Below are 22,449 nucleotides of genomic sequence, written 5' to 3' on the forward strand. Positions count from 1 at the left end.
TTATTTTATGGATTAAAAAACATTCTGAGAAAGGGATCCATGACCCTTCCCAAAGGAGGCTGGGTGTTCAGGTGAAGGGGTGGTAAGGGTCCCGGGGGAGTCAGAACAATCCTCTAATGGACTGCCATGACAAAGAAGCCAAATGCCAGCCAGAGTGCAACAGGTGACTATGGTCAACTATGAGCAGATGTTGATGGAAAGGGGGCTTTCACCAGCCTTTGAAACAGCAGATCTTGGTGATCTCTGATCAGTGAAATGAAGAGGAAGGGACCAGAAGCCACAGAATCATGAAGTTTTAGATTAAACCTTACTTAGAACCATCACCAGAACCTTACTCCAAGATCCCTGTAGATCCCTACAGTGCCTCAGAAACCCTAAAATCTTAGAACCTTAAAACCAGATATCCTCCAGACCTAAAACAGTTTTCTTAAACCAAATTCTCAAGACTGCCAACAGAGCAAAGTTCTTTCCTTCTTTCCAATAAACTCCCAATTATAGCACATAAATCTTCCCCTAGGGTGTTCAATGAGTGGACTTTCAGTGCTAACATCCTCAGTGATACAGAGTTCCTACCTTTACATCAGGGCAAGCTGGTTTATTTTTTTTTATTTATTTTTTTTTTGGACATCACTCCCAGAAAGAGCAGAAGAATGTTTGAGGGGAGGATGGAGAAGTAGGGGAAATTTACAAATGCACCATTTCTGGGGGCAGAGGGGCAGCTTAAGTGGCACAATGGATAGAATGCTGGGCCCAAAGTCTGAAAGACTCATCTTCCTGAGTTCAGTTTGGCCTTAAACACATACTAGGTGTGTCACCCTGGAAAAGTCACTCCACCCAGTCTGCCTCAGTGCCCTCATCTATAAAATGGACTGGAGAAGGAAATGGCAAGTCCCGCCAGTATCTCTGCCAAGAAAACCTCAGACTGCTGCAGGCTGTCGAGCTTCTATGATGGGAGGATTTGGGATTCAATGACCACGAAGATCTACAAAGCTAGTTCTACAGATCAGACCTATAGCGTGGCACTGGCTCTGCCATCCTCAATGAGTGAGCTTGGGTAAGCTATGTCCTCGTCTGTGAAAAGGAGCAAAGATGGAGAGAGAGATCTATCTGGTGTCCCTTTTCTGGGGTATTCAGAGAGGAGATGAGGTGCCGGCAAAAAAAAGACAAACACCAAAGGGGAGGTGCGGTCAGTTGATGTTGCCTCTGGAAGGGACAAAGGGATGGAGGAAGAGAAAGATCAGTCCTTGCTGAAAACAGGAACTAAAGGGTCTGACTCAATCACTGAAACATCTGAGATCACCTATGGTACAGATGGGAGTAAAAATGGTTGGATTGGGACCCAGCTCCCTTGACTTCAAACCCAATATTCTTCCCACAATGCCATACTATCTCCTAACACGTGGCCAGCCTTAGGGGGAACCCAGACCCAGAACACCAACAAACCTAAGGAGATCAATACTAGTGCGGTAACAAAGGTGCCAAACAATTGGAACATCCCTTAGGTGGTTAGAAGTAAGAGGATGACCTGTGTTCAAATGATGCCTTCAGGCATTTATTAGTTGTGTGACCATAGCCAAACAACTTATTTGCCTCAGTTTTCTCAACTGTAAAACGGGAATAATAGTAACACCTACTACACAAATCAAGTGAGTTAAAAGTCCTTAGCAAAGGGCCTGGCACATGACAAGGCACTTCAAAAATGTTTATTCCCCTTCCTTATTCTCCTCACACATGCCCTGGTTTCCCAAGAGGCCTGAGGCCATTTTAACTGATTTGGGAGTCTGCTGAAGGTAATGGCTCCTATTTTTATAAGGATGACCCAGTATTTTTCTTAAAACAACCAAATACCTGATGAGGAAATTTAGGCTCTAGACTAGAGATAAGCTGATTTCACCTAGCTAACAAATCAGTAAATATTATCATCTCCATGTTATTGATGAGGAAATCAAGGAGCCAAGTGAAATAATTAGCCCAACACTCTTTCCACTGTCCCTCTAGAGAGATGAAGAGGTAAGGCCAAAGTAAGTCAGGGTAACCCGGTTTCCCAGAGGAAGGATCTCTTCCTTGAGCTATGCTATGTATGGGCTCTGCAAAGGGAATGTACCCCAAAGGACAGGCAACCCTGCTCTCACCCAAGGGGCCGCCAGAGGCCCAGGGCGAGCCCCACCCCGAGCAGCCACCAGGCCCAGCTGCTCCCAGATGTGGGAGGCCTGGCTTGTAGGAACACAAAAAGCCAGAGTTGTCTCTTGCTTTGGATGGGTGGAGTCTGTTTCCCTCGGGCAACAATTTACCAGGGCAGGATTAATGAGAAGTAGAGGTTGGAGGAGGGAAGAAGAAAAATACATTTTATAAGGTGCCATCCCCAGGGGGGAAGGGCCAGACCCAGAGATGTCTTGGGAAGGGAGGGACATTAGGACACTACAGAAGGAGCTTCTTTCTCAAAGAGATCTGGGAGGGGGGAGGAAGGAGAAAGATACAGTTTCAGCCTCCCTCTCCTTCCCATCTCTGGAATCAAACTATGGTAGCAGCAATAGAGTGGGAGGGTGAGGAAGAGGTCTCCATGGTGCCCCAGGAGACAATGCCCACAATGGGTGACGCCCTCTACCAAGAGACAGGAAACTTCAATTCCAGTTCCAGCTTTGTTATGAACTCTGTGTGGCCCTGGCAAGTGGCTTACCCTTTGGGTCTCCGTTTCTCAATCAGTAAAGTGGGAATAACAAAAGCCAACCCTGTCTATATCATAGGGTTTTAAGAACTCTGGGAGCAGATGGAACATTGCTTGGCCTTAGAACCCAAAATGTCAGGGCTGAGAGGGCCCTTAGAACCCGGGAGGTCAGAGCTGGGAGGGCCCTTAGAACCCGGGAGGTCAGGGCTGGGAGGGCTTTTAGAACCCGGGATGTCAGAGCTGGGAGGGCCCTTAGAACCCAGGATGTCAGAGCTGGGAGGGCCCTTAGAACCCGGGAGGTCAGAGCTGGGAGGGCCCTTAGAACCCGGGAGGTCAGAGCTGGGAGGGCCCTTAGAACCCGGGAGGTCAGGGATGAGAGGGCCCTTAGAACTCGGGAGATCAGAGCTGAGAGGGCCCTTAGAACCCAGGAGGTCAGAGCTGGGAGGGTCCTTAGAACCCAGGAGGTCAGAGCTGGGAGGGCCCTTAGAACCCAGGAGGTCAGGGCTGGGAGGGCCCTTAGAACCTGGGAGGTCAGAGCTGGGAGGGTCCTTAGAACCCAGGAGGTCAGAGCTGAGAGGGCCCTTAGAACCCGGGAGGTCAGAGCTGAGAGGGCCCTTAGAACCCGGGAGGTCAGAGCTGGGAGGGCCCTTAGAACCCAGGAGGTCAGAGCTGGGAGGGCCCTTAGAACCTGGGATGTCAGGACTGGGAGGGCCCTTAGAACCCAGGAGGTCAGAGCTGGGAGGGCCCTTAGAACCTGGGATGTCAGGACTGGGAGGGCCCTTAGAACCCAGGAGGTCAGAGCTGGGAGGGCCCTTAGAACCTGGGATGTCAGGACTGGGAGGGCCCTTAGAACCCAGGATGTCAGAGCTGGGAGGGCCCTTAGAACCCGGGATGTCAGAGCTGGGAGGGCCCTCAGAAAGTAGACAATAAGAACTTTATGAGACACCTTTGAGTCTCCAAGGAGGACCTCTGTAATTTGCTGCAATGCCAGGATTTGGGCTGAGACTTCAACTTTTGCCTTTAGAACACAGAATATTGGAACCAGAAATGGCTTTAGAACTTTTAATGTCAGAACTGGAAGACAGTATCTGTGCCAACAACAGTTAGTTATCCCTTCCAAATCACAACTTTCCCCATCATGGTTTTGATATCTCACGAGTTATCACAAGAAATGAAATGGGAATTTGGGGAGAGTTTTATGGAAGCTGCAAACGACATGCAAAGGCCAGAGAAACAACATATAAACGTTTAGAAACTCAGAAAAGATCTGCACAGTATTATATAATATTAACCTAAATTTTAGAATAAGGTAAGCATCCCATTAAAAAAAAAAGAAAAAATTCAGACTTCTTCTTTGACAAGAAGGGCCAAACAATCTTATGCAGATTTCCCAGTCAAAAGGGCTCCACACCCCTACTCCCTGAGATATCCAAGGGATAACTGCAGTCCATTTCCCCTCATTTCATGAGACTCAGACAGAGAAAGTGACTTGGTCAGTCACTTAGTATAAGTCAAACCCAGAGTCAATGGCAAGTCAGTTAGCGGTCATTATATACACACAATAGTTAGCATTTCCTCTTAGAACTGATGGCCCGGCCTGGTCCAACCCCCACCAGAGCCAGGAGAAAATGGCAACAAGCACAACTCTGCCCTTTGAGGCACAGTCCCTGTCCGCAACGGAACAGGTAACATGAGAAATTCAGCCTCTAAATCTTCTCTGAATTCTCCTGCCTTGAGGGGTCCGGTGGAAAGAACATGATGGCCCAAAACATATAGTTCAAGCACCAGGAACTGTTACCTGGTCACTTATTAATCATGTGATCTTGTACACATCATTTCCCTCCTGGGCCTTGGTTTGTTTATCTGTAAAATGGGGATAATACTTCCTACTACTGAACCAATTTTACAGGATTATCAACTGAGATCACCAAGAACCAAAAAGCAGCTGTTGCTGTGATTATTAAGATTATTCCTTTGGTTCTGAGCTCTTACCTGGTCTGGGGTTTATGCGGATCATTACCCAGTTTACCTGGCTCTAAAGTAGTTCTTAAAAGGATAGTAAATAGATGTCAGAAAAACTGAACTCTTGAGGAGGAAAACTGCCCTTTGTGGCATTGTGTATATAGGGAAACCCAGACTGACTGCCAAAGGGGCCCAGCACCCAGAAAAGCCCACGAACCCTGGGGGTTAGAGGAAAAACCTTAAAGGGGAGAGGTATAAAAGTCAGTATGAAAATGAACAGAAACAGAGGCATTACCTGGGACCAGGGGATAAATGCAAACAACCTGCAGCCCATCTCCTGCTTAGCAGCCTTCCTTACACCTTTTACCTCTTCTAATCCCCCCTCCCAAATAAAAATAGTGCAGAATCTGAGCAGACTAATATTCTAAAATTATTCTTATTTAACATTCTAAGAAAATCACCAATATTCAGATATTCTAGGACCCTAAGACTTAAAAAAGATTCTTTTCATAGCTTGATTACAGCTTCAGGGAAGTGGTAATGTGTGTATGTGTGTGCGTGTATCTTTGGGGGGGTGGTGGTAAAAAAAGATATGATTTTGAAAAGCAGTATTTTGTGCCTAAGATTGATGGCAGCCCTCCCAGGGTAGCCCTGGAGCTCTCCCATTCCACCCCACTCTGCCTTGCATTTCCCTCCCTTAAACAAAATACGTCCTTGCTACCCTGGTGATAGGGAAATGTCACCCAGAACCATCCATCATGGAGCTTCTGCAGCCACTGGCTGAGACTGGAGGCCGTGCAGACTGTTGGAAGGGGAGCAGCAAATGGAAGGCCCTGACCCCAAGGGGAAGCTCCAAGGCTAGTCTCCTCTCTTCCTTTAGCCAATATCCAAATGCAGAGGGAAACTCCCTTCTTCTACGGGCTGCTAAGACAGCCACCATGACTCCCTCATCTCCATCTGCACGACGGAGCTTCTCTGGTTGGCTAAGAGACTTTGGCAGAGGCTCAAGAGAAGGGAGGAACACTACCTGGCAGAGGGTGAACACCCCTTACTCCAGGCAGCACAAACAGCCCGTGATTTCCCTAACCCTTCCTTCCCTGAAAACAGAAGAGGATAAACAACTCAATCTGCTGCTGCTTTTGGATTCCTGTTTTTAATAATAAGCACAGAGAACTTGGTTTACATCCCAACTCTGCACCACCTATGAGATCTTGGACAAGTCAAAACCGTCTTTGGGCCTCAGTTTCCCCTCTTAGTTATCTTTAAGGTGTCTCCCAGCTCTAAATCTATGCTCCTCTTACACAGCTCTAAACCTTTTCAGACTCTGACATTCTATGACTTCTTACAAAGGTCTACAGGAAGTGTCAAAGCCAAGAAATTTTCCACCTAGGGCCCTGGGAATAAAGAGGAAAAGGCTTTGGGGGGACAAGAGGCCTGCCGGGAGGAGCTGTGAGAGTTGGTGGGGAGCAGGCCCACAGAGAGGCATTTTTATGAACTCAGCCAAAGGCCCCATCCTGATCAAAGGGAGGCCTTTCACGTACCGCTTCATCACACACCCCTGCGAAATTCAGGAAACAGAGCAAATACAACAGGAAGTCCCAGCAAAGGGAAAAGTTACCGGCCTGATCATATGGGCCTGGAGCACCAGACTGTCTCAGGCCATCTTCAGCAGGCGCCTTCCCCACTAAGATGACCTCCCATTTACACTGTACAGAACCTACACCTCTGGGGACTTCCAAGTTGTCTCTGTTAGTCTATAAACTCCTCAAGAATAGGAACATCTTCCTTTTCTTAGTGTTCACTGATTGATTTTAGGACTTTGGATCTGAGAATTCAAACCTGTCAAGACTAGGGGAGGATCCTGTTATCATTTACCATGGGGAGAATGAGATAAGCCCAAAGAACAAAAAAGATTCAGAGAAGATCTTAGGGATCTCTCTTCCCTCCCCAGTTAGTATGGCAGTCTCAAATCAACAGCTACCAGATTAGGGAGGTGAGACTATCAGTTTCTTCTTCTCTAAAATGGGGATGATCACAATTATGCCACAAGACTGATGTGACTGGGTGAGCCAGTTGCAAAGATCTGAGGACTTATTTCACCTTTAAAAAAATGGGACAGTGAAGATTAGGGGGTCAAGCAGCTTGTTTAAAAATTACACAGGTAAAAAAGAAGCAGGACAAGGATTCAAATTCAAGTCTTGACTTCCAATCCTGTCCTGTTTCTCTTGTAGCAAGCTAGGCTTCCCAAAGGGACATTATCAATTATTAGCAGTCAAGGCTGAAGTGCAACTCTCCCAATGGCTGGCCAGCTGGTCATCTTCCCCTGAGGACACGTTGCCTTAATGGTTTCCTAATGGGGCCCGACAGCTTCCACCCAGCCTGGACCAGCACAGCAAATCCATCCAGCCAACTTAACCCTCCAGACCAATTACAGGGGCAGGATAAAGCTGTGTCCTACCACAGCCAGAAGCTTAGAACCCTTAGTATCAGAATTGGAATGAAACTTAAAACATAGAATGTCAGACCTAGAACGGGCCTTAAACACTAAATATTATAGTAGGGAGGGCCCTTAGAACAAGATGACAAGGGCCCCTAGAACCCAAGATGTCTGAGCTGGGAGGGCCCTTAGAACCCAAGATGTCTGAGCTGGGAGGGCCCTTAGAACCCAGGAGGTCAGGGCTGGGAGGGCCCTTAGAACCCAGGAGGTCAGGGCTGGGAGGGCCCTTAGAACAAGATGCCAAGGGCCCCTAGAACCCAGGATGTCTGAGCTAGGAGGGCCCTTAGAACCCAAGATGTCTGAGCTGGGAGGGCCCTTAGAACAAGATGCCAAGGATGGAAGGGCCCCTAGAACCCAGGAGGTCAGAGCTGGGAGGGTCCTTAGAACCCAAGATGTCAGAGCTGGGAGGGCCCTTAGAACCCGGGAGGTCAGGGCTGGGAGGGCCCTTAGAACCCAAGATGTCTGAGCTGGGAGGGCCCTTAGAACCCAGGAGGTCAGAGCTGGAAGGGCCCTTAGAACCCAGGAGGTCAGGGCTGGGAGGGCCCTTAGAACCCAGGAGGTCAGGGCTGGGAGGGCCCTTAGAACCTAGGATATCAGGGCTGGGAGGGCCCTTAGAACCCAGGAGGTCAGGACTGGGAGGGCCCTTAGAACCCAGGAGGTCAGAGCTGGGAGGGCCCTTAGAACCCAGGAGGTCAGAGCTGGGAGGGCCTTAGAACCCAGGAGGTCAGAGCTGGGAGGGCCTTAGAACCCAGGAGGTCAGAGCTGGGAGGGCCTTAGAACCCAGGAGGTCAGAGCTGGGAGGGCCCTTAGAACTCAGGAGGTCAGAGCTGGGAGGGCCCTAGAACCCAGGAGGTCAGAGCTGGGAGGGCCCTTAGAACCCAGGAGGTCAGGGCTGGGAGGGCCCTTAGAACACATAGTGTCAGAGCTGGGAGGGCCCTTAGAACCCAGGAGGTCAGAGCTGGGAGGGTCCTTAGGACATCAAATCAACTAGCCTAATCACCTTCTAGCTATTGGGGAAAACTGAAGTTCACTTACTGTTGCTCTGTCAAGTTCCCTACCTGCTTCAGGAATCTCTTACACAATAACCTTGAACATAAGTATTCTGCTTCAGTGTCTCTGTGATTAGTTCCTCTGTTCAATGAGCTCTAGCTTGTCAACATATCTTCTAAAGTGTGATGTCTAAACCTGAATATGATATTCCACCGAAAGTCTGACCAAGGCTTAGGATATCCCTCACATGTACTATATTCCTACTGGTTCAACCTAAGATTATATTAGTTTTATAAAAAAAATTTAAAGCACACATATCTTAACAGTGACTCATTCTAGGCTTAAGGTGCACTTAGATCTCCCCAGATCTCTATCCCCAATCCCCCAGGCCACAGGAAATTCTAGCCAACTCTACTTATTTAGTGCTTCTCTATTCAAATTTCTTTATCTACTACAGGATTTTACATCATCCTTGTCCGACTTCCAGGTGTTTTTCTTCTGAAGTCTATCTATCCTCTGTAGAATTAGCTACTCTTCATCTCAAGATTCTCCACCTCCCAAAGCCCACACATTATAGGCATTTCTCCATCTATAAACAATGTAGGGAGAAATCAATTCTTTCACAGGACTCCAGCCTTCATCATCTTGATCCTTAACTTATCACAATAATGATGGCAACAAAACAAAATGGGGTTCAGAGATCCCACTAGTGTCTTTTCCTATTAAATCCCTGATCTATGAGCAGCGAGAAACAGGTCCCTAGGACAATCTCCAACCTCCATGTCAACTCCCTCCACTCTGAAGAGCAATTTTTGAAAAGCCTGTGCAAAGACATCTGAAGGTCATTTAGCAGGGGACCAAGTGGGAAACATTTATTCAAAACTGAACTGGGGAGCAATTTTCCAGGAAAGGTCCAGTTTCTTGATTGGGAAGCCACAAGCTTCCTTGCTTTCACTTTGCTTCTTCATTGATCTCTCCTTTTTCTCCCCTCAAGTTAAAAAATGGTATCAGGAGTTGATAGCTCCCAGGCTTTCTGGGATAATCATCAGATAAATAGAGGCCAAAGGGTGGAAAAGACAAGACCTGATGACATTACTTAACTCCAAGCAAGAGGCCCAAGTTGGGGAAGGGAGAACAGCATACATTTTGGTTTATTTCATTATTTGTCAGAACAGTAAGGAAAAAAAAAATCATGATACCTGAGCCTCCAAATTGAGTGCTGGTCAACGTGGTGGGCCTGGATTTTCCGTTGGCTACTGGCAGCGGGAACATCTAGAAAATAGAGAGATAGAAACAGAGGGACAGAGAAAGATAGAGGATGGAGAGGGAAAAAAAGAAAAAAATTTGGGTGAGACTTTGTCAATTAGGACAGGACCTAATTTTTGGTATCAGAGGTAAAACATCCAAAAAACTTTTTTAGCCTCGGGTGGAACCTTTAAACAAAACTATAATGTTGAATCTTGAAGCCCCTAAATACTTACAGATAATTAGAATTTAAACCTCTCATTTGAAAGGTGGGAAAACTGAAGCCAGAGCAAGGAAAAGACTTGCCTGGTGCTTCCTAGCAAAATCAGTCCTAGCAGGACTAGTTCCAGGACTTTGAGTCTTTTTCCCAGGGCCAGGGTTGTATAAAGTGAAAGATGCTGGGGAATATGGCTGAGTTTAAGGGGCTTCAATTTCTCCTGCACTCCTGGCTCAGAGATGTGAGCCATGGAAAGCTACTGGAGGAAAACGAGATGCTCAGTAAAGAGGCTTTAATTCCTGTATATCAAGAACAGGACATGGCAGGCTAATGTGATATCCTTTTTTCTGAACAGGTTTATTGGACCAATGAGGAATATCACAGCATTCCTGGTCTTCAACAAGGCATCATGAATCCTGAGTCAACTAATGGGCAAGATGGACAGATTTGGACTAAATAATATCAGTGAGGTAGAGTCAGAATAATAGGACCTAGAGAAGTCATTAATGGGTCAATTCCAATTTCAAAGGAAGTCTCTATTGCTTCAAAACTATCTGCTCTTAGCAATATGTTATCTAAGCATTTTAATCTATAACAATAATGGGAATAATGTGTATAAAAAATATTATAAGCACTTATTATGCACTATGTGCCTGACACTGTTCTAAGTGCTTTTTACAAATATCTCATTTGATCCTCTCTACAACCTTAAGGTCCTATTTTGATGATCCCCATTTTACAGATGAGAAAACTAAGGCACATTAAAGTTAACTGATTTGCCAAATGTCACCCAGGCTGAGTTTGAACTCAAGTCTTCCTGATCCTGGGCCTATTGCTTTATCTACTATGCTACCTAGCTGTGTGACACTTAAAAGGTAAACCTGGAAAGTCCTATAACCAGATTCAATCAATTAGCCACACTCCCAAAAAGAAAGATATAGCCTAGAAATAGTTCCCCTAAAAAAGATCAGGGAGTGCTAGTGGTCTCCAAGCATGCACCAACCATCAGATACGGCCATCATACAGTTTTTGTGATAAAAACACCAGGTTGAGAAAGGACTGAGGGCTGTCCAGGCCCTCAATCTTCTGCCTGGAAAACCGGACCCAGTTCTGAACAACAAAATACAGAAAGGAGATGAGCCAAGTGGAATACATCCAGGAGGCTAACTAGGATAGTGGGAAGATGATGTCACATAGGATCCAATTAAAGGAGACGGGGACATTCAGCCCTTGAAGTTTTTGAATATCTGAAGGGTTGCTATGAGAAAGAAGGATCCCTTTTGTTTTGCTTGGCCCTAGAAGGCAGAAAGTAAAAGAAATAGACAGGAACCACAGAGGAATATCCAGGCTCTATTTGTAGGAAAACCACCAAGTACTTAGAGCTATCCAAACTTGGGATGGGTTGTCTTGGGCCTTGTGAGGATTCCTCTGGAGAAATCTTTCAAGCAAATCGGAAACAAGAGAAGGGAATCCTGTTAAATCAGATGACACTGATGGTCTCTTCCCACTCTGAGTCTGTCATTTTTACGTATTTTTAAGATTTCTCTTAGCACCCAGCACTTTTCACTGAAAGGAATGGATAGTTCAGTGAGGAACGATTTCAATCTACTTCCCTGCCCATTTGCCATTGGGCAAAAATCTTTCCATCTCCCTGAGCCTCAGTTTCCTCATTATATGTGTATGGAGGAGGGAGGGGCATTGAGGAGACTGGACTGGTAGATGCAAGTTTTTGTTCATATAAAGAAGTGAGGAAGGAAGAAGTGAGGACCTCAAGTTGGAAAGGACCTCAGCTGCAGGGAAGGGAAGAACCTGGTATCCTAGCAATAGAGCTGCAGGTGAGATTTGAAGCCAGGTCTTCTGATATGACTGGAAAAGGAGGTTGGGACTAAAGTAGGGGAGATGGAGAAGGGAAGGGAAGGGAAATAAGCTCCAATAACTCCAGTCTAAAGATGTTGCACCTTCTCTTGGAGGCTTCTCAGAGTCACTAGAGGGATTTGGGCAGAAGAGTTAGGGAGGTAAATGGGAAGCTACTATAGAAACCTAGCAGAGAGATGAAACCTGGACTAGTCTGGTTCCCTTTATTCTGTCTTCTTACCTGAAAAAACTGCCTGGGTATTTAATTCCTCAAAGATTGAAAAAAGATTAAAAAAAAAATCCTAAAGAGAAAAACCAGTCTATCCCTCTGGGGCTGAGAACCCTCTTCCTGAAAGCAGCTGGAAAACAGGGGGACTCTGCTTCCTGAAAAAGGGAGAGGGTCTGGACCTAGTTTGTCACTGGATAGGAAGATCTATCAAGGAAAGAAACTTCCCTCTGTCAAAGCCAAATTGTCCCTTTCTTTGTAACTTGTAGATTCAGGAGAAAGGCCTACAATTTGTAGAAGTAAAAGGATAATTTATCTAAGATCACACATATGGCCAGTATCGGTAAGAAGCAGAGCTAAAATAGCCCTATGGACAGCCCTGGACCCACTAGGACTAGCCTTGGTTTTCCCACTTTTATTAGAAAAAGTCTAGCAAAGTGATTCTCATGATTAATTCAATGGACTCTATCTAACCATTAAGGAGTTTTAGGTACTTGATAAAGGCATTCTATTGTTCTCATTTCACAAAGAACTCTGAAAAGGACTAGTGAATTGCAGGGAGTTACACGATGTCAGGGACAGAATGTGCACCCAGTTCTTTTTAACCCCCATGCTCATCATTCTTTCTCCTAAGGGCAACTGAGATGAAGTTTGATATCGTGAGCCTGTAAGATCTGGTTAGCAGAGGGAGATGCTTGGGTTCCATCCTCTCTTTAGGAGTCTGTAAAGCCCCACAAGCCTCTGTGGGCTATTCAGGGTACCATCCTGCTTTGAAGCCTGGCTGGGATTGGCTACCTTCCAGCCCGTCTCTATCCCAGCCTTCAAAGATGACTTCAAGTCCTCCAAGAAGACCCATGGATTATTTTTCTGTAATGCTTTAAGGTTTTCCCAAGGCACTTTCCCCATAACACCTATTTTACAGGAAATGAAAGAAACTTGATAATGTTAAGTCATTTGCCCAGGATCACACAACAAGGAGTGGTCCAGTGGTTAAGAGTGCTAGAATTTGGAGGCAGGAAGCTTCCAGTCTGACTCTGGCCTCGATGCTGGCTCTGGGGGAATCTTTCACAAATCCCTTCCCAACCCTGGACATAATGTCCTAATCTATAAAATGAAAGATAAAGGGAAGAAGGGGGTGGACTAAAGCAGGTGCTCTTATTCTGGGCTCTATAAATGGTAGGATTTTTTTTTGGAGGGGGGTAACTCTTTCAAAATACTTGGTTTTGGTTTTTATTTTTTTAAATCCTATGAATTTCATTTTATACATTTAAGCACCTTATTCTGAGGCATCCAATCTATAGGTTTCATCAGGCTCACAACCATGGGGTACAGGTCACAAAAGAAGGTGAAAAGTCACTGGTCCCAATGCTCTCTCAAGTCTTTTCTGGCTTTATAGCTACCCACCAGGATCTGACCACCTACAGGCCTCTCTAGCAAAACCCAGACCCGTGATGAGAGAGCTCTTTTCTTGAAACATTTCTAATCACTCCTCCAACCACTCAGCTTAAAGCTCCCCTCTGGGAGGGCAGGGACAGTGCTTCATATTGAGGTATCCTCCCCCAGGACTGTCAGGATAGACTTATGCACAATAGGAAATAGTGACTGACCAAATGAAATAAGTGGTATTCTTATCTGATTCAGGGATAGCACAAAAAAGGGTTCTAGAGCAAGAATTGATAGACCCAGGTTCCCCCTGCCCTTGACTCACTATTCTGATGTTCTTTCCAGCTCCTGGGTTCTAAGGGCCCTCCCAGCTCTGCCATCCTGGGTTCTAAATCTATCACTATCTCCCTGTGGGAAACTAATCAAGTTATTTCCCATCAAGGTTCCTGCCTTCCAGTTCAGGGATTCCTCAACTATCTTTTCCATATGATTTTGGGCACAGCCCTCTAAAGTTAAAAAACCAAAACCAAAACCAAAACTACTGCGCATCAGCCATTTTCCTACAGTCTAGGATAGCTCAGCCACAGAATGCTGAAACTGGAAGGAAGCTTAACTATGCCTCCGTTTTACAGATGGGGAAAATGAGGCTGGAGAAGGGGCGTCACTTGGCAAGGCAGATAGTAGAGCCACAACTGGAAGGAGGAATCTTAACTCTGAAGTCAAGCCTGTCCCCAGTGGACCACTTCATCCCTGCAAAGGTCTGGCAGTTGGGGCCTCAGAGGTGTCAGGACACAAAAAGGAGCTCAAATGAATGAACCTGAGTTCACTGAGCACTGTCTCCTGTTTTGTCTTACTGACAACCCTTCTTTTTGGCTTTGCTTTCTGCTTTGGGGGCTTCCTCCCCCTTGCTATTTATAGACCTGTTTTATAACCTTCTGCCCACCCACACATCTCCTAGGGGCGGTCCTGGAAGACACCCAGGCCCCCCACTCTGGGATCCCTCCCCCAACCTCCTGGCAGACACGTGAGCTCTTCCTTCCCCTCTCCCTCTCAGCTTTGTGGCAGGGGATGAGCTGTGGGGCCCCCAGCTGACGTGTCATTTCTGCCACACGCACTCATTCTCGAGCGCACATATACACAAAAACACACCAAAAAACAGCTCTCCACCTCCCTCCCCTACCAGCCTTCCCCTTCTCTGCTCTAGGGTATAGGAAGAGAAGAGGAGAGGGATGGGGCTAAGTGCCATCTTTACCTCTGTCTGTCTCTCTACCTCTCTATATTTACCTCCCAAATTTTGACATCATAACATAACTAGAAATTGGGTTCAGCAGGAAAAACCCTAAGCCCCAGGGGAGTCAGCAACATAGTCTTCTAAGACTCAGTTTTGTTACTAAGAAGAATAGTTACCATATTATTACCATTTTAAAAATGAGGATCAGAGAGGTTAAGTGATTTCCCTGGAGCCACATAGTATCAGAGGCCAACTTCTTTCTGATTCCCAAGTCTAGCACTTTATCCTAAGTTACCTTGCAAATCACTTTATATGATTTATCTCATGCAATCATAACAACAAGCCTGGTGAGAGCCCAGTTATCTAGCTTCTCTCACACTCAAGTTTTCCCATCTGCAAATGGGAAGGCTACAGTAGATGGTTTCTGTGCTCCTTTTTCCTTCTAACTTGGAACATGATGCATTCTGTGCTCCCCTCATGTTTCTGACAATCTATAAGACTACACTGTTTTTAACTCACCAAGGACAAGGAATCCACACCAGCTTTCTTTTACTGGCCTGACCCAACAGGCAGAGGGGTTTATTAATTAGGTCAATTGTTTTGAAGAACTGGGCAAAAGAAGTGGACCTGACCAGTGTTAGGGGCTCCAAACCTGTGGTCTCAGCCACCCATGCTTGTTATGGGCTGATGCCCAGGGACATTTCAGTTTGACAAAACAACTCTGAAAAGAAACCCAAATTACTGAAGCACAGAAAAAAAAATTAAAAAAAAAAAAAAAAAAAAAAAAAAAAAAAAAAACTGCCTTAAAAATACTGCTTGCCTTTTCCGGAGGCCAAGTAGAGCTAGTTCTCCCTGCAGGTCTTTTTTTTTTTTTATGAGAAGAGGAGAGTGGTTTATATGGATTTTTTAAACCGTGTTTTAGGTTAAATTGGATTTAATCTGGGAAATGAGGCCTGGATTCTATTCCCAATTCTGCCACTGACTTGCTGTGTGACCTTGGCCAAGTCACTTCCATGTTTTACCCTTCCCAAATATTAGTCTCTTGTTCTATAAAATGTAAATTTTCAAAAAGTAATGCTTGAGCATCAGCCATGTGTAAGCTCTGTGCTAAGATATGAAAATAAGGAGATGACCTAAGCCTTCGAGGTTCTTATAAAAGCAATAAAGCATAGTGGAGGTAACCAGCATAAAAAGAGGCAGTGGGGTTTAGAGGCAAGAACCCCGAGTTGGGAAGCAAGACTTTGCTTTACATGTTCAATTATTACTCCTTTGTTTCCTCAACCAAAGAATGACCAAGTTGCCCTGAATGCCTCAGTAATGCTGATGGTTAAGCCTTGGAGAGGTTTGTGTTCATTCTCTCCTGGGACTTTGTGGGGAGCAAGGGGGAGGTTTTCTAAGTATCACCATTTTCCTTTGGCAGCTAGGTAAGTGGCCTAGTGAATGAAATGAGTCTTGGGCCTGAAGTCAAGTACATCTGAGTTCAAATTCAGCCTTTGAAACCTAGTGGCTAAGTGATCTTGGGCAAGGGAATTCAACTCTGATGGCCTTAGTTTCCTCATATATAAGATGGAATAACAATAATACCCAACTCCTAGGGTTGTTATGAGGCTCAAATGAGATAATATTTGTACAATGCTTTGCAAACCTTTAGATGCTTTATCAGCACCACATAGTATCAGAGGCCAAGTTCTTTCTGATTCCCAAGTCTAGCACTTTATCCTAAGTTACCTTGCAAATCACTTTATATGATTTATCTCATGCAATCATAACAACAAGCCTGGTGAGAGCCCAGTTATCTAGCTTCTCTCACACTCAAGTTTTCCCATCTGCAAATGGGAAGGCTACAGTAGATGGTTTCTGTGCTCCTTTTTCTTTCTAACTTGGAACATGATGCATTCTGTGGTCTTGTAATATTTCAGATAAGGAACTGAGGCTCAGAAAAGTTACAGGGCTTGCCTAGGGTCAGAGCTAGGAAAAAGTCTTTCTGATTCCCAGCTGAGCTTTCCATTCTTTATGCCATGTTATCTGCAACAGAATTGCTAGGGTACTGGGTCCTGATCCCTGATCTGAAACAATTCATTATTTATCTGTAGAGAAGTCATTTCTGTTCTCATCTCTAAAGGGGACAAACAACCCTCTCTTCTTCAAGGGACTCTCTAGGACTAATCAAGATATCAGATGGGATACATTTGTTTTGAAAACTTAAAAGCCCTCCTTAATAAAAATTTGTACTTTTATTCACTTCTCCCATTGGATCAACTTCTTATAGAAACAATGAGGCAAAGTTATACTGAGATAATCAGTATAAAAAGGGGCAGTGGGATTTAGACGCAAGAACCCTGAGCTGGCAGTCAGAAGATCAACTTTAGGGGTCCTTTCTGGCTTCCAGGTTCAAACATGAAATCCTCTACTTGCCCTTTAAAGCCCTCTAGAACTGGCCCTTTTCCCACCTTTTCAGCTTTCCAACACCTTCCTCTGCCTAGCATTCATTCTTCCATCCAATAACACTAGCTGGCTGGTCTTTACTCAAGATACAGCATCTCTCAACTCTCAACATTTTGCTGTCCTCCATGCCTGGAACACTCCTTCTCTCATCCCCTCCAGGCCTCCTTGGCTCCCTTCTGCAAGAAGCCTTTCCTGATCCCCTTACTACCTCCTTCTGTTGATGATTTCCAATTTATTAGTCTATATTGTATCTTATTTATCCACAATTGGTTATAATGTCTCTTCCATTGGACTGAGAGTTTCTTGAAGTTAGGGACTGGCTCTTGCTTGCTTTGTGCTTCAGAGTGTCTAGCACAGTGGTCCGTAAACTTTTTAAACAGGGGGCCAGTTCACTGTCCCTCAGACTGTGGGAGGGCCGGACTATAGTAAAAACAAAACCTCACACTCTGTCTCCGCCCCTCAGCCCATTTGCCATAAATGGGAAGGCCAAATAAAAGTCCTCAGCGGGTGCATCTGGCCCAAGTGCTGTAATTTGAGAACCCTTGGTCTAGCACATAGTAGGCATTTAATAAATGTTACTTGGTAAACAGGCAGATTATTCTGTGATCCTTTACCAGCTGCCTGGGACAACCCATACCAATATTAGTCCTTGAGTAGCAGCTTGATGTAGTGAAAAAAAAAAACAACTCACTGAGTCTAGAATCAAGAAGATCAAAGTTCAGATCTTGCCTTAGTCCTGTGCAGAGAGAAAAGGGGGCGCAGTTTGGAGAGCATGGTTCAGGAAAGTTCCTAGATCCAGGAATATAGTAGTAGGCAACATTTATATAGCCTTCAAAAGTTTGCCAAGTATTTTATGTTTATTACCTCACTTGAGCCTCCCAAAGGAGGTGGTGGTGATCATCAGTCATTTTCAATTATGTCTGACTCTTCATGACCCCATTTGGGATCTTCCTGGGCAAGATATTAAAAAGTGGTTTGCCATTTCCTTTTCCAGATCATTTTACAGACAAGGAAGCTGAGGCAAACAGGATGAAGTGGCTAGCCCAGGATCATACAGCCAATAAGAGTCTGAGGTCAAATTTGAACTGAAGATCTCCCAGGAAGATGATTCTGACTCTAGGCTCAACATTTTTTCCAGTGTGTCACCCAGATGTCTCTGGGAAGTAGGTGCTATTATTATTTTTCATTTTATAGGCTAGGAAATTAAGGTAAACAGAGGAAGTAATTTGCCTAGGTTCTCACTATTTCAGAGTCTGAGGACAAATTCAATTTAGATCAACCTGATGACTGGTCCAGTGCTCTGTCCATTGTGAGCTCTTGGTCCAAAGTCCTCTGGGTAAGCTGAAAGTAGGATTTGAATCCTGATTTTTGGATTCCAGTGATCTTTCCAAGCATCATACTGCTTTTGTTACAGATGGGCTGAAGTCAGTTGACTGGCACTATTACTAATAAAAATGCCTGACATCTATATGGTGTGCTTTTTTGGGGAGAGGCAATCAGGGTTAAATGGCTTGTCTAGGATCACATAGCTAGTGTTTGAGGCTACATTTGAACTCAGGTCGTCTTGACTCCAGAGCCAGTGTTCTATCCATGGCATCATCTGAGTGCTCCCTCATCTATATAGTTTTTAAGATGTTCCAAAAGCTTCATAATGGAAATTGTCATTCAAATCTCCCAATAACCCTGTGAATTAGGGTTTATTATGCCCTATTTTATAGATGGGGAAACTAAGGTAAGGTAGTACAAGTCATTTGCCCATGTTCACAGAGCAAGGAAATACCAAAAATGAAGATCTTAAGCCAGGTCTCCCTGACGCTTCCCTCAGCCGTCTATGAGGTGGTGGCCAGTGGGAGGGATCAATGGGATAGTAGAGTATCATAAAAATCTGGGGGAAAGAGGCTAGAAAAGATTGGGGGATTAGATGGCAGTTAAGTTCAGATCAAAGCCCACTAGCATAACATCCACCTCATCTCTCTTCCAACTAGGTTTGCCTCCTTTCAGACACTGCTCAATTTGTCAATAAACACTGATTAGGCAATTGTTGTGCACCAAACATTGAATCAAGTGTTAGAAATACCAAGAAAGGCAAAAGACAGGCCCTGTCCTAAAGGAGCTCTCAGTCTAGGGGGAGACAACAAGGAAACAGCTCTGTGCAAGCCAGATATACTGGAAATAAGCAACAGAGGGAGGACACTGAATTAAGAGAGGCTGAGAACAGCTTCATGCAGAAGATGTTATCTTTTTGAAATGGCAGCCTCTGCCTAGCCTTGTGGGTTGGGGAAATCAGAGAAGAGACACGGGTTTTGATCCCAGTTCTGACTCTGATCCTTTCTCTATGCCTCATTTCCCCCCAAAATTAAGGTTATTGACCCGGTGTCCCTAAACTTTTTTTTTTTTTTTTAAAGTACAATTTGGATAACCTGTATTTTAGAAGAACTGATTTCTATTATAATTCCAGGTACTTTATTTTTGCATTTTGAAAACCTTATTCTGAGAAGTCCATCCATGAGTTTCCCAAGAGGTACAGGGACACAAAGACTAGAAGATCTCTCTAAGGTTTCTCCCATATCTGAGGATCCTTCCTCTCCCAGAACACACACTCATCTACTCATGATCTAAGTTTAATAGCATCTGGAGGAGTCTGACAAGGCAAGTTTGAGGGAGGAATGTGAGTTTCTTGAATAAAGAACTTTTCTTCTTGAACCCTTAAGTGAATGTAGTCTGCAGAAGGCCTGTGGGTGAGGAAGGCAAGAAGAGGCCGTCAAGAGTGTCCTCTGAGGAGAGGGAACAGAAACACTCAGCTATATTTGGCCTGCAGGGGACAGGACACTTAAGGGCTTTACTGGATAGAACAGCATTGAGGCCAGTGAGTGATGTGTTCAGAGTTGAGGCCAATTAAGTTCTCTCCACAAGAAGTTGACTTTTCATTCCCTGCATCTTCCCTTCCCCATGACCCTCTGGAAATAGGGGACTGACGGAGGCCATACCCACTTGCCCCCATTTCTTCCTTCTTCCCAACAAGGGGATGGGGGAGTACAGAATTAGGAGGCTGTTTCTACCTTTGACAAGTGAAAAGGGGCAGTGAGAACCTCGGGGCCTTCCCTTCCACAGATCCGGAGCAGAAGCCTGAGAAGTTGGGGGAGGAGGGGACACAGGACAATCAGGTCCTCCAGCCCTTAAAACAGCCCCCAAAGACTGCTTACCATGCTGAAGTCTAGCAAGTCACTGAGTTCTTTGTCTGTCCCGACTGCAGCCATCCTGTGCTGCTGATTCATACTCCCACAGACTCAACAGCGGCAACAGCTCCGGAGGGCCTGGAGACACTGTGGGGGATGGGAGGGGGGAAGGAATGGAGGAGATATACACATGTGTTGGGTAGGAATGAGATGAGGGGGAAAGAAGTACACAAATGTAAGGTGAAGGGGAAGAGAGAGAGAAGTTAAGAGACACAGAGGAGGTAGAAAGATTGGGTATGAGAGAGAATGACATGCACAGAGACAGAAATGGGAATCAAGGCCACACACGAGGAGGGGGGAAGGATAGGAGAACAACACACACAGAAGGGAAGAGAGAGACATACACACAGAGGGGAGAGAGAACGGAGAGAAGAGGGGAGAAATGAGAGACCCAGAGACAAGAGGGAGAAAGAGAGCCAAGGAGAACGGCAGATACACATACACACCCAGAGATAAGAGGGAGGGAGAGACAAATTCAGAGAGAAAGGAGGAGGATAGAGAGCCATAGGGGGAAAAAAAGGGAGGGGGGGATAAGACCCATTGAGGAACAGGGGAAAGATACATATACAGAGTAAAAGAGAGGGGAAGAGAACCTCATAGAGAATGGAAAAGAAAAGAGACCCACAGAGAAAAGGAGGAGGGAGACACAGACCCACAGGTAATTGGGGGAGCGCGTGGAAGCAACACAAATCCAGAGAAGTTATGTGTGTGTGTTATGGGGAGGGGGGAGGTTAGAGAGACAAAAATCCACAGAAAAGAGACACAGAAAAGGAAGAGATACAGAGGAAAAGATAGAGAGTGGGGGGAGAGACATCGACGAGGGAGTGGGGGATACAAAAAGAGGGGGAAGGGGGGGAAGGGAGAGAAAGAGAGAGAGCAGAGAGCTTTTAATGAAGGCTGAACTCCGGAGGGTGGGGGCGTTGACAGATGAATGTTTTGTAAACGCTAAAAACCCTGGCAAATCCTTCCCCATCTCAAAGGGGCCCCTGGCCGGCTGGGGGCCAGTGCACATGGCGCCCCGGGCGCCGAACAAGTTCCCCATTCAGGTTCACACTCGGATGTTTGTTTTGGGGGCTGCCAGCCTCCCAGCTCTGCTGGGGGTGAAGGGGGGGAAGACAATCAACCAATGAGAAAAGGAGAGGGAGGAAAAATATGGGCCACTCGACATCCAGGGTGTAGGGCCAGTTATAGCCTTTGGGGGATCTTAAAGGGCCAGCCGGGCCCTTCCCCCTCTTAAAGGGGCAGCCCACTAGGCACTGAACAATACAGGGACACCCAGCCACCACTAAATTAATTCCCCAAATTCCAGAAGCAAAGAGGGCCAACTAAAATAAGAATTGTAGACATAGGCTTTCCTTCTGGAAATGGGAAGCCGAATTATTGGGGGGTAGGGAGAGAAGACAACTAAGGCTGCTTCCCACTCCAGTATTCCTCTGGCAGACCCTGGGGTGATGGTGTGGGGAGAACAGAGAGGAGCAGTGGAACTCTCTTAACACCTATAGCCAGAACTCAAATGTGGGGGGTGGGGTAGAAATAAAAATTTCTCCCCCTTCTCGGAGCGGCCCCCAGCGCCAGATGTCAGGACGCATTTCAATGAAGTGCACAACACACAAGCGCGCGCACACGCACGCACACATATCCCGAAAAAAAAAAAAGTTGAAAAAAAAAAAATCAAACGAGTAAAACTCGGCTCCTCCCCCCCTTAGGTGGGGGAGGGGAAAAGGCGCATGAGGATTTTAAGTAAGTCTAAAGCAGCACCTAGCATACAGTCGGCGCTTAATAAATATTTGTTGAGTTGAATATGCGCCTCCCCTAGAAAACAACAAAAGCCAATAAAGATTTTTTATTTAAGGTAACTTAGGAAATAATTGCTCCCCTCCCTCGCCAGGCAGTCCTCGACTCTCTCCGAGGGTCCCCCGGGGGCGGATACCCGCTCAAAAACAAGAAAGGGAAGGAGGGGGGGTAGCGTGAGGGGTGGGGGCGGAGAAGGGGGGCGTGGTGTGGGGGGAGAACGATCCACCTGACTCTTAGGCTCAGGGAAATGAAAATTGGGGGGGATTGCCTCTAAACCAGGCCCCCCCCGAAAAAAATCACCAGAGATATCTTTTTAAATTAACACCCCACCACGGGAGCAAAATATAAAGGAGAAAATGACCTTTTCCACATAATCCAGAAAAAGCTCTAACTTCATGAATGAGAATAACTTTTTTCTCCCCAACCCCCTCTCAAAAGGTAGCTAACTTGGAGTAGCTCGAAGGAAAGGGGGGGTCCCGGAGGTGGTGGTGGAACTAAAGTGGGGAGGGGGGGAAACAAGTGAAATCGATGAGCTCAGACAGCGGCTGCCAGTCTCTTTCCTCCCTCCGCCCTCCTCGCCCCCACCCTCCCCGCAGCCAGGGCACGGGGAGCCCGGGCGGTGGGGATCCCTTTGAAGCCCACGGAGCGGCCGGGGCGTGTTATGCCTCAATCTGAAATCATTCACAGCAGTTTTGCCGCCGCAT

The 22,449-nt window shown here is 45.9% G+C and overlaps 1 protein-coding gene across 5 annotated transcripts in view; it reads right to left on the reverse strand.

Annotated features, from left to right (window-relative positions):
• TCF3 (transcription factor 3) overlaps window positions 1–22,449 on the reverse strand; it is a 91,093-nt gene that overhangs the window by 66,669 nt on the left and 1,975 nt on the right. For all 5 annotated transcript variants that reach the window (XM_074303550.1, XM_074303543.1, XM_074303562.1 and 2 more), the window contains 2 exons: window positions 19,919–20,038; window positions 9,314–9,386 (listed from right to left, as the gene is read on the reverse strand). In XM_074303550.1, coding sequence (XP_074159651.1) covers window positions 9,314–9,386; window positions 19,919–19,990 — 145 coding nt within the window. In that variant the 5' untranslated portion in view covers window positions 19,991–20,038. Of the gene's footprint in view, window positions 1–9,313; window positions 9,387–19,918; window positions 20,039–22,449 lie in introns of those variants that run through there.

Source organism: Sminthopsis crassicaudata, chromosome 1 (genome assembly GCF_048593235.1).
Source record: "Sminthopsis crassicaudata isolate SCR6 chromosome 1, ASM4859323v1, whole genome shotgun sequence".
NCBI lineage: Eukaryota > Metazoa > Chordata > Mammalia > Dasyuromorphia > Dasyuridae > Sminthopsis > Sminthopsis crassicaudata.